This window comes from Pecten maximus, chromosome 12 (genome assembly GCF_902652985.1).
Source record: "Pecten maximus chromosome 12, xPecMax1.1, whole genome shotgun sequence".
Classification (NCBI taxonomy): domain Eukaryota; kingdom Metazoa; phylum Mollusca; class Bivalvia; order Pectinida; family Pectinidae; genus Pecten; species Pecten maximus.
Window position 1 is genome coordinate 15,873,076 of NC_047026.1, and position 17,950 is coordinate 15,891,025.

The 17,950-nt window shown below is 35.5% G+C and overlaps 2 protein-coding genes across 2 annotated transcripts; both read left to right on the forward strand.

The window, feature by feature from the left end:
• On the forward strand, positions 1–11,573 carry LOC117338879 (endochitinase A-like; the record flags this gene model as incomplete). Its single annotated transcript, XM_033900243.1, has 4 exons — positions 1–504; positions 8,677–8,800; positions 9,225–9,847; positions 11,428–11,573. Coding segments are annotated over exons 1-4 (939 nt in total), but the record flags the coding sequence as incomplete, so codon positions are not given.
• A 208-nt stretch (positions 11,574–11,781) lies between these two features.
• LOC117339888 (hepatitis A virus cellular receptor 1-like) lies at positions 11,782–13,806 on the forward strand. Its single transcript, XM_033901600.1, has 3 exons — positions 11,782–12,149; positions 12,563–12,686; positions 13,551–13,806. Exons 1-3 carry the CDS (start codon positions 11,879–11,881, stop codon positions 13,669–13,671), a joined length of 516 nt encoding a protein of 171 aa, XP_033757491.1. The 5' UTR covers positions 11,782–11,878; the 3' UTR covers positions 13,672–13,806.
• Positions 13,807–17,950: the final 4,144 nt, after the last annotated feature.

Here is a 17,950-nt window from a genome sequence, read left to right on the forward strand (position 1 = left end):
CAGCGGACTGTTGTCTGGCACAGAGATCTATTACCTAACTAACTCCACTGTAAACTTTATCTAAAAGGAGGGGATGTATTATATTGACAATTCCAGTGTGGATTTGGTTCATAAATAGATTATTTAACCAACATCACAGAGGACAGGATTATATACATACGGATATATCATTTAACCAACTTCACATAGGACTTGATACACAGATTATTTAACTACATTTACACTGAAGATTGATGATTTGATTAGTAAAGAATTTATTTACCAATTTCTCTTTGAAAATTGGACTTGATTAATATTGAAGTATTTTGTCAGAAACGCCACAGTGAATCTATTCATTACTTCTAACTGGGAAATGTAAAGACACCAACTCGCCAGGGTGTTGGGAATGACTGATAGTTTTCAGATGTTTTGTGTAGCCAAGACTTCTGGACTTCACCTATAACGACAAGACCTAAAAGATGGAGAAAGCCTGCAATTTTATGTGGATAATTCTTCTTATATATGGTAAGTACATATGGTGAATATCTCGTTAAAACTAAAGACAGTCGGGTATATGGGCATTATAAAAGTGCATACTTTCCGTCAAGGTATAATGTTACATTTCAGTAAATATTCAAGTTATGAAAACTTTAACTAGATGAATACTGAATACATGGCTAGTATCTAGACTAGTAGATTGGAAGGATTTAGGTTTTGGAGAATGCTCAGTGTTCATGTAACCGTCACTTATTTACAACAGATTCTTGACATAGCTATGAGGACAAACATTGTCCCTCTATTGCTCAGCTTGTTGTGGAAGAGTTTATCAGACTAAGTCGAAGGCTTGCGGTCAAACTTTACATGCAGGCATAGAAATGACGGAAAAACACTAGGGACAGCATTTATTTATTAATGATCACGTGGACAAATTATTAGACGCCAAACTATTTTTAGATTTTAGTCCATTTTAATTTTCTCCTTCCATCTTGATTACCACGTCTTTTTTCCTTTGGACCATTTACTAATTCTATGACATATGGTTGAGGTAGGTTTATATGAAAGATGCTAGATCTGTGAGAGAGTCATTGTAATGGTATATTATTGTACTAGTATTTCTATACGCTATTTCCATCCTCCAAAAGCTACATACTTTATTTTTCCATCCTCCAAAAGCTACATACTTTACGCTATTTCCATCCTTCAAAGTTACATACTTTACGCTATTTCCATCCTTCAAAGTTACATACTTTACGCTAATCCCATCCTTCAAAGTTACATACTTTACGCTAATCCCATCCTTCAAAGTTACATACTTTACGCTATTTCCATCCTTCAAAGTTACATACTTTACGCTATTTCCATCCTTCAAAGTTACATACTTTACGCTATTTCCATCCTTCAAAGTTACATACTTTACACTATTTCTATCCTCAAAAAGTTACATACTTTACGTTATTTCCATCCTTCAAAGTTACATACTTTACGTTATTTCCATTCTTCAAAGTTACATACTTTACGCTAATCCCATCCTTCAAAGTTACATACTTCACGCTATTTCCATCCTTCAAAGTTACATACTTTACGCTATTTCTATCCTTCAAAGTTACATACTTTACACTATTTCTATCCTCAAAAAGTTACATACTTTACGCTATTTCCATCCTTCAAAGTTACATACTTTACGCTATTTCCATCCTTCAAAGTAACATACTTTACGCTATTTCCATCCTTCAAAGTTACATACTTTACGCTATTTCCATCCTTCAAAGTTACATACTTTACGCTATTTCCATCCTTCAAAATTACATACTTTACGCTATTTCCATCCTTCAAAGTTACATACTTTACCCTATTTCCACCCTCCAAATTTTTGCAATTCTATATTTCTCGTTTGATTTATTCCTATAGTATTGATGCCATTTTATGCATTTTTGTAAGAATCAATGTATGCATGCGATGTGTTCATGTATTAAAGTGATGTTCAATATTTTGTACAGTGTTTTGAACTTTCTGGTACTACACACCATCGAGGATGCTGCAAAATCCGTTTGATTCTTAAGTAATTACATTAAGCTAAACAATTATCTTTCCATTTTGGTAATCAAAACAATATTGATTTTTTCAGACTAATCATTGTTCGCACCAATAGTAATACAATTGTATCCACAACTTGTACTTGTGACTTATACAATCACAATCTACAAAAAAAAACCAAAAAAAAAAACATTTGCTACAGAAATTATTTTAATGACTCATTTCTGTAATGCATTTCGATTTTTTTCATCCCATAACCTGTATTTCCGTTTGATAATTTTATCTTAATCAATTCCCCCCCCCCCCCCCCCCCTTTTTTTTTAAAAGGAAAAACATTGAATCAATAGTATCTACACTTGTATTGACAATGAGCGATACTATTGGTACCTATCCTGGCTCTTAGTGAAACATAGAAATTATCGTTGAGAGGGTTTCTTTCATTTTAGTGTTATGCCGATCATGACAATTTTTTTTATGTTGATGTAGGAATTTTGGTTAAGTAAGGACACTGGGATACAGATACGAGTATATAGATACATATTTTAAATGTCATATGCTTCATTTTATAGATTTACAGGCTGCACATTCTGAACTGAAAGAAAAGCCTGTCTAATCTGACCTGATCATGATATTGCGATCATTTCTTCGTTAGAAGCTGAAAACGGCAGGATCTATGCTATTGTGGCTGTGTTCTTGGGCAAAACAAGTTTCCCAATTTGCAATGGATGGCATGCGAATGGTCTATTTTATGTTGTTCAGTGAGGTAGTCATCAACTACTAAAAGGAGACCCGCCTCAAAGCGACCATGGCTGTTCAATAGGCGATAAACCCGGAAAAAATAAGATAAAGTAAGATTAAATTTTAAAATAAGTAAATAAATAAATAGATAAACATATATATACAGTAGTAAAACCTTATTTTGCAGTTTACATAGTTTTGATTTCAACAAGTTTCATTTCATATAGAAAAAGGATTGAACAAAAGTTAAAGGTAACATTGAGTAGATAATGTAGTATGACATGTTGAAATTTCAAAGTTTAGTACCGGTAGTTCACGTATAAAACATAAACAAAATTAAGTGTGATAATTGAAGTTTGAAGTAAGGGCAACATTTAAGAGTTATCATTATGTAAACAATGGTATATTCACTAGTCACTGGTCATGTGGGCAGTCATTTAAAAATGTACATTGTATTTTTATTTTCATTATTAAGATATTTAAGAAAGGAAGGATTTTGTTTTTCAATATTTTTGTGGGAATTCGTTGATAATTAGGTTATTCAAGACGTTAACATTCTCTTAAACTTAAAGATTACACTGAACTCATTTTAGTTAACGGCCATTAACGGCCTACAGTCTAGTATACACGTACTATTGGGTTATTGACGAGTTACAAAGACCAAATTGTTTAACCCGGATTTGACATAGATCTACATGTCTGATGTCGTCAATGACACAGAGAACGCTTGTCATCTAGGAACACATATTCTTGATGTACTTTTTCACAAGTCTCCATGTATATTTATATATTTATTTCATAAATATTTGTCTTTGTAATTATGTTTCGATATTTTTCTAATGTTCTCTTTATTAGTAACAGCTACTATCGACACTCAACTCATATACCGACGTCACTCCGTTTTGTATACTTTGATTTCCAAGACGTTCTTGTTTGGTGATTCTAAAACAAGTTGACAATAACAATGAAAGCGCGCGCGCACACATAAACTTACACGAACACGCACACCCACACACACACAAATGATTTCCGGTAATAATCCACCAGTAAAACCGAAGAAAATTCCGGAATAAAAATTTTCCATAGGAAAGCATTGAAGAATTTAAGGAAAGTGGCTTAATTAAGATTCCTATGAAAAATTGTCAGGTAAAGGAAAATTGATAAGTCATTTATTTTAAATTATAGGTTTTATTGTATTATTTTCATTGGGATTTTATTATTTCTTTAAATTCGGACTTACATGAGTATGGTCCCAACCATCTACATCCAGATAAATAAATAGGTCATATTTGGTTTATAAATCGTATGATAATCGAGCTACGACATTAACAGTTAACATCAATGGTACTGTTTACTCGACTGGTCTCCTAAAAATAACTTTAAATATGTTTGGGGTTACAGATAGGTTAATGGCGACCTGATTTGAATGCGGTTCTTTGTGCAGCCTGGAAAATAAAACGAAATAAGTATCGAAATTTAAATGTGATTTCAACTCATTTTATTTACATAAGCCTACTCCTCATCACCCAGCTTGGTAAACATTGAATCAAATATCCGATACTTTGTTAATGCGAAGATAAACCTATATGGAACCAACTTGTTATGCATCTACCACTCAACACCACAGAAGTCCAATATTTGACACCTGCTAATCTCATTTATCAGACACCTGTATCAGATTAATCATCTGAAAAAAAATTCCTTTATTTATTTAGTTAAATCCAAACAAATTTTAGTTGAAAATTAAGTAATGAACAAAGCATTTATTCCATTACAGTTAGCAGTGATATGAAAAGTGATTGCTTCTGAAACCTCGATTTGTTTACATTAGGCAGACACAATTGTCCGACATTATGGGAAAGTGGACGATAAAACCATTGTTTGCTTAGTTTGCTATTGTTTAATGTCCTATCAACAGCCATGGTAATTTAAGGACGCCCTCCCCTGTTTGCAAGGTATTTGTGTGCAGTGTATGTGTGTATGTTTTGGGAGGCTTCGCTTTGTTCGTGTTTGTCTTGTGATAGTAGGGAACTGATGTCGACTCTATAGTGCTACCTCACTGAAGCATACAGCCGAAGACACCCAGCAGGACACCTCACCTGGTCAAAGTATACGCCAGCGGGCAAGCCTGTCGTCCCACTCCCAAAATTTCCGAGCGCTAAGCAAGAGTAGTAACTACCATTTTTATAGATTCTGGCATCTAAAGTCTTCCTCACAAGGTCGAACTCTCAACCAAGAGCCAAAATTGAGGCAGTGTTAAGGGAAACACTAGGGAGAATCAAGGTTATTTAGAAAGAAGAGAGAAACGACAATATCCCAAAGGCAGGGTTTCAAAATGGCCTATGAAGCAAATACGATAACTTTATGTGCTATTGGTAGCCTCCTTCCTCCTACCTTTAAATTAATATATGCAAAGCAAGATGTTATAATTTTGAATAGATACAGGAGATAAAAAAAATTGATCGATTTTGAGAAAGAACTTGCTCTTTTTACATTAAGCGAAATTTTCTGAAGGTGAAAAATACAATTTCCTATCGCAGTCTATTCGTAATTATGTACTAAAAATCATCTCCAAACAATATAAAATAAAATTGCCCAAAAATAGTAATTAGGAGTTTTGTGCAAAGTTATTAAAATTGATTGACAATATTGCTGTGATTTTTAAAAAAGAACAACGACCAAAGGGGATAATCTGTTTTGCATTGAGATATAATTAAGTGAACTGAAATGAAATGCTTATAACTGGTTTCATTAGTACACAGAGACACCTACACTAATAACAAACTAAAGTGACATTTCCACCTTCAAAATGGCCGCCATGTTCCCTGATAACCACAAATATTAAATGTTCTTTCAACTGCTTAATTAATTTTCTGACAAGAACGCTACATGAGAATTTATGTTGGTTTACACATTAAACCACCTTATCTGGGATCAAATATGGTTTCCTCGTCCTAGAATCTGATTGAACATGTCAGTGTTGGTCTACATCGTAGTTCTTCTTGTCCCAGTCGACCATACCTAATACCTGGAAGATGACGGTTGGTGGCGAATTCTACATTACTTGAGGTTTGTCTTAAACGTTTTGACTTTTGGATGCTAAGGCGTACAAATGGTTTCCAAATGCATGTAGTATCCTAAATAGTATATGATACTGGCTACGTGGGTTCATACCCCCATGGTTCGCTGTCCAGTAGGACACTAGCAATAATAATCCTTTATGGGATTAATGGTGTCGGATCCGAACATTGTACTTTTCACTGGTGTGCTGACTGATGTAGCCATCTGCCAGTGATATTTGGTATGTGCCACAGGAGATTGTCCGAAGGTATTCCATGTCTAACTTTGGAAAGTCACAATTATCCACAGTTGCATCTAGTTTGACAAATAGTGACTTGGCGCTTCTGGTAAAATCTGGCTCTTCTTTCGTCTGAGCTAATGTGATGTGAACACTAAGGCGCTCTTTAATTTTGTCAGCATGCGCTCTTTCCTTGGCGTCTTGCTCTGGTGTTCAAACATATATGTGTCCTCAATTTCCATTCAGACAGGTTGTTACTATTCTAACGAGTGCCTCGGTGACATCGATAGTTGGAGACAGGTTGTGTTTTGAAAAACAGCCATTATTTGAAGCGTCCGTCATAGGACTCCACCACCCATCTGGATTTAGTTATGGATCTATCAATGTTAGCTTGCAGGTCGTCATGTTGAGTCTGCTCAGGTTTTAGATAAAATTACATCTTTGTTGTCAAACTACGCGATTCCAAATCTGGCAAAACATTTCTAAACCCTTGATCAACAACGACATTTTCCTCCAGCTTGGAGAGACTACCCATGGTGGCTTTTGTCGCATCATTATCGCTTCCAGGAAAAGGTCATTCTTTGTCAACAATGTAACCATCAGGCAGGGCTATGTTCATGAACTTCAAATAGTTCCTCTTCATCTGGCCACAGTAGGAGAACCTCTGGAGCTTTTGATCAGAACTCTTAGGAATACAAATATCTGCACCGTCAAGTATGACAGTCGCTTGCTAATAAATGCTTTGGAGAACAATGTGTTGTGCTCCAGAACATTTGATCTTGCAAGATATTCACGTCCAAGGAACAATGGAACAATACTTATGTGTGAGGTTTTACTATGGAATGAAATGTTTCCGATATACTGGACACTGACATGTGGAGTTGAACACTGTTTCCATGATATGTATGTCTTTATCTTTACCCAGAACAACAGTAGTGCATCATCGAGGATTTGGAGAGTATATACAGTGTCAATAGGGGACGTACGATGTGAAAGAATTTCTAGAAACTGTGGTTTTGTCCAACCTGCCCAGGCTTTACAATCTGCATCATCCAGAGAGGAGAAGCGCAGAGTAAAGGAAGACTCCTGCTTTAATAGGATATATGATACCTTTGATCTGGAAGGTAACTGTGAAGTCAAAATTCATCTTTCATCGTCAACGTCAAGGTTAAGATCTTTCCCTATAGTATGATGTGAACAAATACGTGAGGACCAAGGACATCACACCTTGTGATGAAAGATGAGTTTGTGTTTGGCGCACTTGGAAAAATGGTCGAGTTTTGATTGACTCTTCATACATGGTGTGCGTTTAGCATGGGAAAACTGGCCATAAAATAGATCCTCTGTGGGTAATAATGCTATGTTCTACCACGTATCATCATAAAATAGATCCTCTATGGGTAATAATGCTATGTTCTACCACGTATCATCATAAAATAGATCCTCTATGGGTAATAATGCTATGTTCTACCACGTATCATCATAAAATAGATCCTCTATGGGTAATAATGCTATGTTCTACCACGTATCATCATAAAATAGATCCTCTATGGTAATAATGCTTTGTTCTACCACGTATCATCATAAAATAGATCCTCTATGGGTAATAATGCTATGTTCTACCACGTATCATCATAAAATAGATCCTCTATGGGTAATAATGCTTTGTTCTACCACGTATCATCATAAAATAGATCTTCTATTGGTAATAATGCTTTGTTCTACCACGTATCATCATAAAATAGATCCTCTATGGTAATAATGCTTTGTTCTACCACGTATCATCATAAAATATATCCTCTATGGGTAATAATGCTATGTTCTACCACGTATCATCATCACTAATTGCGGCTTTCGTTTCTGATAATTCTTGAAATATCTCAATTGATATTGAAAGGTGCTAATATTTTTTGTTTTTACACAGGCATCGACCCGCCAACATGTCAGTTTAAATACTAGTAGCCCCCTAACCCCCCCCCCCCCCCCATAAAAAGCGCTTAATTGGAGAAAAAGAAGCCGTGTTTCGGTGTTACAACTACGTAACTGTCTGAAGTTATGTTTTCTTCTGTATTTTACATTATAGAAGATAATTTATTTGAATTGGTAGAGTTGATATTTTGATTATCTGAAATGTATGAAAGAATTTGTAATTATTTTAGGCGCTGCTTACTTTATTAGCCATGATATGTCCAACCATCGCCATGTTTTTTCCAACCCGAAATTACATTCTTTTAGTTTATTCTGAATCTCAAATGATTATGATCTACAATTGAAAAGTTTCAAGATATTGTTCTGATAGAAATGTATTGTTATCCAGATATACGGTTGAACGAACAAATAACATTTATATGGAAAATCTAAAAGGGTAAAAGAAAAGACCAGTGTTCCGCAAGAGCAAGCTTCTTCGTCTTCTTTCGACGACCACTGTTATTGTTTACATTGTAGGGGCTTCATGAAGATGAGACCAATACAATCCCTCAAATAACTATTTAAATAGTAATCTTAGTGATCTGAATTAACTCACCCTGTAGAACTGCATTGCAAAGTCGCTAAATGTAATGAGCTTCTTGTCAGTGCTACGGAATGATTTTTTTAAACATTGTATAATATTTCTGTGATTATTGCAGTTCCTACCATATGTTGGACAGGGAGAGCTAATATATTGAACGTTTCTAAGGAATCCCAGTCAGATCCATCACTCATCTGGCTCGTTCAGACAGCTAAACATGGTACTTCAGATCCCAGTAAAAGGTGGGTAATGAATGACGTCATTTCCTGTACAGATAGAGCAACATGGTACCTCCGAGACTAGTAAATGGTAGGTAATATATGATGTCATTTCCTGTACAGATAAATAAATATGTTACATCTGAGTATTAAAGTAAAAGAAAAGTACTTGTGATCTGTGGTGTCATAGCGAATCGTATTGTACCTCCGACTCCAGTAAATGGTAAGCAATATGTGACGTCATGTACAGCGAAACACTGTACATCTGAGCCTAGTAAAAGGTAAGAAGTCTATGACATCACTTCCTGTGCAAATAGCGAAACAAGGTTTATCCAGTCCTGTGCAAATTAACACATAAACAAACAAGTTGATCTAGCATATTTTTCCAATTGGTAAAATTTTGTTATAGAATCTATACTATGAATTATTTCTTTCTTTTAATATTTAGATACGCTGTCCTCCATAGTGTGTCACTGGGAACAGGACCGACGACAAATGGCGGAACTTTGGATTCATTTGTGTTCGGAGGTACCTCTGACTCGTACGTAGAGATTGAAAATACGGACGGTGAACTGAATGGGCCAGACGCTATGTGTTGGGCCTTTTATGTTAAATTCCCTGCGGCTTCATCGGAAGCTGTCCTACTCCAATACTTCGGTCGTGACGGCTCAAAGGGATTTCAACTTGTACTACAAACAGATGGAGAGCTGAGAGCCGATTTTTATGACGAAAACGGCCAAGTGTATACATGTACCAGTAGCTTTGGTCTGAATCCGGACAACTGGTATCTTGTGGGAATAAATTTTAACACTTTGTGGGACTCGGATGAACAGTTTGATATTTTCTACTTTGAAACTGATAGCAAGGTAGAAACGGAATCAATCGGGCTATCGAGATCAAATCCCTTCCTGGATACTGAGGGAACAGTCAGACTGGGAGCTGCCCGAGATGGAACTAGTCCATTTAACGGGGAAATGTCCTGTGTTCAGTTCTACAACACTTCACTCATTGGAAAAACACAAAAGAGCATCTACAACCTGTGTGATCCAAATCTTATGGCATCTGATTATGGTAAGACTGGAATCTCCATGAATTATCTAAACCGCTTTGCATTGTAAAGGTTTTTAGTGGTTTTGCCAAACACTAAACGGAAAAACCATCGTGAAAATTGTCAAACAGACTTTGATTTCTCCATTACACTGATTTCCGAGGTATTTTTTCGTAACTTTCTTCTCTTCCTGTAAAATACCGAAAATGGAACTAACTTAAATTAGCAACGAGTACAGTAACTAAAACCTCTTACGTCGTCCAAGTATTACCAGGCTTAGAAGCGTTTATTATTACGTAGTATCTACGAATATGTGACTTCAGTCCGACAAGTTGTCATTTAATCATGGAGCAATGTGTTCATGTAAGATACCTCATAGAATATATAAGTTATTTCTTATAATAAATAAGGTATGATGCATAATTTAGCAAAGTAAAGCGAATAAACGAAGTTTTAGCTTGACATAGATCCTACTGTTGGTGAGGTAATTGACTTCTAACACCAGGGAGATTTCGTTTATCACGGTATAAACGGTTGGGCCGGTTGGGCAAAAATCGTTCTTTATGAGATGTTAGAGATGTTTTTTTTTCTTTTATAGGGATTTTTTTTTTTTTTTTTTTTTTTTTTACAAATTTCAGTATCTGTTGTTATCTTAGTTTAAATTTTTAGTGCCTTTAGCTTTTTAACATATCATTTTGTTTCAACTCTTTGAAACTTTAATCAATGGTTGAATTGTCCCCATGCTGCGTGAATGAAGTCATAATATTACAAATGTTGTTATCAAAGCATAGGAGTAAAACAGTTTGATAGACTTATAATGTAACCTCTGTATTTTATTAGTACCGGTTCTTCCAGTTCTCCTGGTTCTTCTAATGATTTCTTGTCCGGGCCATATATTGTGAACCGTTGACTGAAAGATCTTGACGAAACCAGTATACTTGTACCACCTAAAGGCGATATCTAGTGCACTGCCATTCAGTCACAATGATCTTGACCTCAAGGTCAAAGGCTAGATAAGCGCAAATGTTAAAATAATTTCTAGAATGACCTTTTAAACCGTTAAACCCTTTTCACCCTCTGACAAGGTTGAATAAGTGCGTATTTGCTGGCCATAACTTCTAAACCTTTGAAGATATCTTTGCAAATTTGCAGTACTCTTGCATGACCTAAGTCGATGTAGTTTATAGTGACATCGTATCACTGCGTCCTTGACCTCAAGGTCACAGGTCAAATAAGTGCAATTTTTTCCACATTCTTGTCCGGGCTTTAACTTTTAAACGGTCTGACATCTTATTGAAAGTTGCGGTATACATTTATCATCCGACTGATGAAGTGCGATTCTCCGTCATTGGATCATTGCGATCTCGACATCAACGTCAAAGGTCAAATAAAACCGACTTTTACAAATAATTAAGTTAATATTATTATTATTTATTTACAAATAATCATTCACAGACGAGATGCAGTGTTTTTTCATTGAGGGAGAGACAAATTTCTTTTTGATAAATAGATAAATGAATGAATTATAACATTATGTACGAATTTTGACATTCGTTAAAGCAAAATAATCTTTATTTTGTTTAATTGGTCATATCGTTGGTAGGTGAGCACACAATGGATTTCATAGCAACGACAACTACACCACCAACAACGACAACGACAATACAAACTACAACTACACCACCAACAACGACAACGACATTACAAACAACAACGACAACTACACCACCAACAACTACAACTACACCACCAACAACTACAACTACATCACCAACAACTACAACTACACCGCCAACAGCTACAACGACAATACTAACGACAACTACATCACCAACAACTACAACTACATCACCAACAACTACAACTACATCACCAACAACTACAACTACATCACCAACAACTACAAACTACATCACCAACAACTACAACTACATCACCAACAACTACACCACACAACTCCAACTACACCACCAACAACGACAACGACATTACAAACAACAACTACAACGACACCGCCAACAACTACAACTACACCACCAACAACGACAACGGCAATGCCAACGACAACTACACCACACATAACGAAAACGACAGTACAAACAACAACTACAACACCGCAAACAACAACAACACCATTACAAACAACAACTATACTATCGACAATGACCATACCAACGACAACGCCAATAACGACGATGACTGTACCGATGACGACAACAGAAACTACAGCCAATGCACAAACAACGACGACGACGACATCATCAACAAAGACTACAACCTTAGCAGCAGGAGCAGCAACAACAACAACAACGCCTCAGTTCTCAGGTAAGCAGCGTTATTTTTTTAATATCTGAAACAGATTATAAATATTGGCTGAACGATCTATGTTTAGCTACACCCTAATCACTAAAGACGTTAATATCTGAAACAGGTTTTAATCATTGGTTGTTGTCAAATTCATGTTGTCTTGTCTTCATATTTGTGAGATATTCTAGCTATATTACTGTACATGTAACACATAGTGTTAAGAAATGTATTGCTGACTATTTGAACTCAAATCAAATAAAGGTCTTCAGCAAAAGATACTAAACGCATTGTATAGCAAACCATCTTTATTACTGAAAACATAGCTATCAGATTTAGAACTACAACAGATATGTATATTAATTTTTTATTCAAAATAAAATTTCTGCAATGGAAGACGAATTGTGAACATTTAGCCGTTCCTCTTTCCACAGCATTCCAGGTTCCAGTAGAAAACTGTATAATGTTCACAATGAGAAGTGTTAACGAGACATTTCAGTTGCCCCTAGCAACCTCTGTCGTCACTTCCTCCTCGGAATGTGCGTTACATTGCCACAGGTAAGATAATTATTTATATTTGAGATAACTCGGTTTTCCTGTTTAGGACTCTATCTGTCCGTCAGACCGTCTGTCTATTCACAATTGAAGTTCCACGATGATAGCCTTTATTTATTGACAGATGTACATTAAATTTGGTCATGAAGCTCAGTTCACAATCTTATATGCCGAGGTCAAATATCTTGGTCAAAGTTCAAGCAAAGTTTTTAAGGTCAAGGTCATTTTCTACATCCCTTCACAAGAATACTAGATTCTTTAACTAGAGAACATTTTGTTTTGACATTCTAAAGCAAAATTGGTCGAAGTCAAACAAATCAACTGTCCAACGTCAAGGTCACGCGGTCAAAGGTCATGGTCAAATTTTGTATTTTTCACTGATGAAAATTTCGTTATGACATTATGAAACAACGTTGGTCAGAATTAAACAATGAGTCAACTGACCAACATTAAATACAAATGTAAAACAAACCAAAGCTTGCTAATTAGTATTTTACCGGCATATTGGGAGGTGGATGAAGGAAACAAAGTCATATCATCGATCATTCATAATGTATATTTTGCTTCCTTGCGACTCCCGTTGAAGTCCAAATGCCATACGTCAACCTCAATTATATGGGCAGATGGTGTCTTGGTGATTATATATGGGGGATATATAACCACACGACAGTGTGAGCCTTATGTCGACATTATAGTGCTGCCTCACTGAAGTATACTGCCGAAGACATCCAGCAGGACACCCCACCCGGTCACATTATACAAACGACGGGCGAATCACTTTTAAAAAGCTGCGCGTTAAGCAGGAGTATTATCAGTGAATGGTAGAATGACGTCAGATTTGAAATACATGTTTTCCCTTTTCTATAGGAACAGTAACTGCCGGAGCGTCAGTATAAAGGGCACTTCACCAAGCATCACATGTGTCCTAGGTACGAATACTGGTGTGACGGACTCGGACATAGGAGCTGTCATATTTGATTTGTCATAAAGGCATTATAGAGCAAAAAAATAAATATTGAAATTGTTTGATAGTCTAACCGCCAGAGTTGGATATGGGTGAACATATGTCCGGATTTAGCGGTCAGTGAGAAGCCCGGATGTAGACGATGGTGGTCAGATTTCATGAAAATAGAGCATCTGATACATATGAACAGCAACCGGATGTAGACGCTGATAATCAATTACAATGTATGTGAAAAGACATTTGATACCCGGATGTAGACGATATAGAAAATTCACGGTTTGTTATTACGATGATCAGGTACAGTGTATATATGTAAAGACATGTGGACAGAGACCCGGATGGATACGATATTGTGTATTGAAAGTTCGCGCTGTTTATACGATGATCAAGTACAGTGTATATGTGAAAAGACATGTGGAATCAGACACGGATGGAGACGATATTGTTCACGGTTTCTACTAAGTTCAGGTACAGTATATATTAAGAGAGGTGTGAACAGATGAAAAATATACCACGTGGATCAAGATTGAACAATTTGATCTGTGACATTTGGTGACATATTTAATATTACCATTTGATATAATTTACACCCTTTAAGAATGTGTTGAATAATGTTATATATTATGTGTAATTTTGTATGAAAGCTTTGCTGTACCATGTGGGGTCTTTTATTATCTACTCTATAGACTCGAGTTCATCTTACATCATAATTTTGATATTTTTGCTATGAAAGAGAGAGACAAGAGTGTTTTGTTATAGCTTAATGCGGCTCATAATGCCGACTCCTGCTTCTTCTGAGCAACATAGAGAGTCATATTACAGTCTAGATGCATTTGGACATGCCCCAGTGTGTATACGGCATGTACGAGGTTTACCAAAGTTAAGACTGTAGGCTTCCTTCAAGGTTCTCTCCGAGGACCTTTACTGTTTTAAATGACTATTAGCTCTATAATAAGCTTTTTGCTGATAATACATCAATTTATGTTCTTATTGAAACACCCTTATTTGAAGTGAAACGACTAAAAAATAAACTCGTATAGAAAATTTGAATTCTCAAAAAAAATGTTGGAGTTAAATTATTTTACGACTGTCTTTGAATCACTGATTTTGAAATTATCGTTAAACAGGTTATAACAAACTCGTCACGTTATGGAAAATATAATTTACCGTCAATAATAAAAACACAGGCGTCTGGTTCTGGTTAGTATTAATAGAAAAAAATAGCATCACCTACTCCTGCTACAGTATATCAACTGTTTTTCTTTCTATTAATACTAACCAGAAGCAGAAGCCTGTGGTAAAAGTCTGTAGATGTAGTATGAATACGAAAAGGTTTATCGAATATACATTGTTTATTGCATTTTTACCAGTGAAATATCAAAAATTATTCATTCTATAAAAGTGATATTTTTCACTAGTGAAAAATATCACTTTTGCTGATTTGACCAATCAAATTAATGATTAGAAAATACAAAAAAATAATTGACCAATCAGAAAGCCCGACATATATGTCAGCACCTGGACAGGGGGAACTACTTTTTTTGTTTACAAATTATCGCTGTAGGCCTAGTTAGCATACGGGGTAGGTTTTTCGTTGATAAAATATGTAATAAACAGAATATCTAACAGTGTCTTCAGTAATACCAAATATATTTCACTCGTGTGGCTAATATTTTGATATTTTTCACTCGTGCTGCGCACTCGTGAAAAATATCAAAATATCAGCCCCACTCGTATATCTACAGATATCTTTGATGTCGTTTGGGCCAATGTATGTAACGTGTATGTTAATGGGCTGGGGGAATAAACCGAGAAGCTATAAGAAATCGTATGAGTTGCTAAAAAAATTACAAACATAAAGGAACTTCTTCTTTTGCGTGATGATTCTCAAACATCAACAGAAAGCGTAAATTGTTAGTATTTTTCAAAATATTTCATCGCCGAAACCCTCATTACGTGTCCCATATCATATTAACAGCACCTAAAATATCTATGGTGTTGCGTTAGCGCAAAATTTCCATGATCTCTCCTTCGACCTAAACGCGAAGGAGCGAAAACACGATGGCGAAGGAGCGAAAGAGCGAAAATACGATGGCAAAGTTGCGATGGAACTTCGATTGGCTCCTTCGCCCACAGGTGCCTGACTCGTTTTATAAAATAATAACATATAGAGTACATATAAATGAGATATGTACTCTATATGTTATTATTTTATAAAACGAGTCAGGCACCTGTGCTTCGCCATCGTGTTTTCGCTCTTTCGCTCCTTCGCCATAAATATCAGATATACATCCGGGTTCTATCGCACGACTTCCTGCCATCGCTATATAACACAAAGTTCACGTGCCAGCCTTGAATTGATTCAATTTGTGATCAAATTGTAGTAACATTTACATCTCCTCAAAAGTTAACAAAATGGAGTGGGCGATCCACAGTTCTAATAGTGATTGCAAGGGTCACCTATCAAATTTATAATACCATTAATATATATAACTTCCCATCCAACCGGGAAACTCCAACAAAATCATCATCATCTCTACTACTGTATGATAATTAATTCCCAAGTATTTTACCCACAAGTTGTCACCGTAAATTATATGTTTCAAAAACATACGCACAATCCATTCAATGAAATGCTGTATAACTGAAACTTCTACATCCTCGGGTATTCATTACTATTAACTATCCTCCGGATGACAGTTCTAGTGTTTTTTGTATTTGCTATCATTTATTGGCTAGGAGCATACATGTACATTAACCGTTAATAGTTAACACGCAATTTCATTTTTATGCAAATATGATAATATTACTCCTTATTAGAAGTTTTTTTCACTGTACGTTTTGAAGCATTAAATCTATATTCTGTACTGTTGTAATAAAACATTTACTTTCAATTCAGATGAAGTTGTACGGGTTATTTCTACTTTCTATTTTACCATGACAGTTTAAGCCGTAGTGCTACGTCCGTCTGTCTATATGTTGTCAATATTTCTATTTAAACAACATCTTATCAACAAGAGGCCAAGAGGGCCTGCATCGCTCACCTAGATATTTCAATAACCATGGCAAAATATTCTTATTTAATTATATTTCAAACATTTCCTACTTCTGAACTGCCTCTTTCAACGATGGTTCAAACTATAGGTGGACCAAATCCTATTATTCTTGAAAAAGAAAAAGGATTTTGAAGTTTTTTGCGTGTGTATGTGGTTTTTTCTTTCTTTCTATATTTGCCCTATTGGGCCCCTTTCTTCTGTTTCAAGAGTGTCATATCCTTCGTCTATACAACGTCAGATTGCCAAATAATGATCCAGACCAAATTTCATCGAAATATATTTATGCGTTCAGGACTAGTAGGGATTTAATGGATTTACCTCAATTTCCCCTATTGGGCCCGCCATCCGGCCCCAGGGGAACCAAACTCTTCGTTTATTTCTACGTTAGATTTCCCTTGTTCGATAATGCTCCAGACTAAATTTCAACAAAATCCTTTCATGCATTCATAGAATATTTTGCTTTGGTTTGTGAGATTGATATTTTACATTCTAAAGGGAAGTAACTCGACCAGCACACATCATTGAACAATATCGCCCTTTGGCTATTTCGTTCAAATGATAAATAATACGGTAAATGGTTTTCTTTCTTTCTTTCTTTCTTTCTTTCTTTCTTTCTTTCTTTCTTTCAATGACCCGTATAACTAGCGTATCTACAGTTCGGTGTCACGAAAATTAACTTTGGGAAAAATAATCTTGTGATTTTTAAATGTTTACCACAACATGGATTATTTTGACTTTGGGGATCACTTTTGATTATACGGAGTCTAGTTGTACTAATTTGGTTTATAGTCCATGGTACTTTATCTCGCGATCGGTACCCACATACAATGTATACGTGTACAGTTTGTAACATGTTGCGCGGACGTAGAATCATCAACAAACATAATTTATTTATTAACATGTAAAGAAAAAAATGGCTATAATATATTGATTCTTGGTTAATTCGTGTTAGCTGTATCTTGGATTTTCCCGATACCATTAAAAATAAGTGAAATTGATTCTAAGTATGTGTATTTTTTAATACGTTTGGTATAACTAGTATGTCATGGTGAAATATTTGTTTAAGTTTAAATATTTATATAATGCTAAACATCGTTATGCAATTAACAATGCAACTGTCTTTGCACGACTTAGGCCTTAATTAATTGTTATTACGTTCAATGGATATATTCATATCACCAGAAATAATATCGACCCGATGATAATCTTGTTATAATATCAGTCTTTGAAGTAAAATTTCCATAGAT

Excerpts from the sequence above, each read along its gene's own strand:
- LOC117339888 (XM_033901600.1), top strand. The coding sequence starts at position 11,879 with ATGCCAACGACAACTACACCACACATAACGAAAACGACAGTACAAACA. Across the intron at positions 12,150-12,562 it reads AACAACGCCTCAGTTCTCAG|CATTCCAGGTTCCAGTAGAA; the intron begins GTAAGCAGCGTT and ends CTCTTTCCACAG. Across the intron at positions 12,687-13,550 it reads TGTGCGTTACATTGCCACAG|GAACAGTAACTGCCGGAGCG; the intron begins GTAAGATAATTA and ends CCTTTTCTATAG.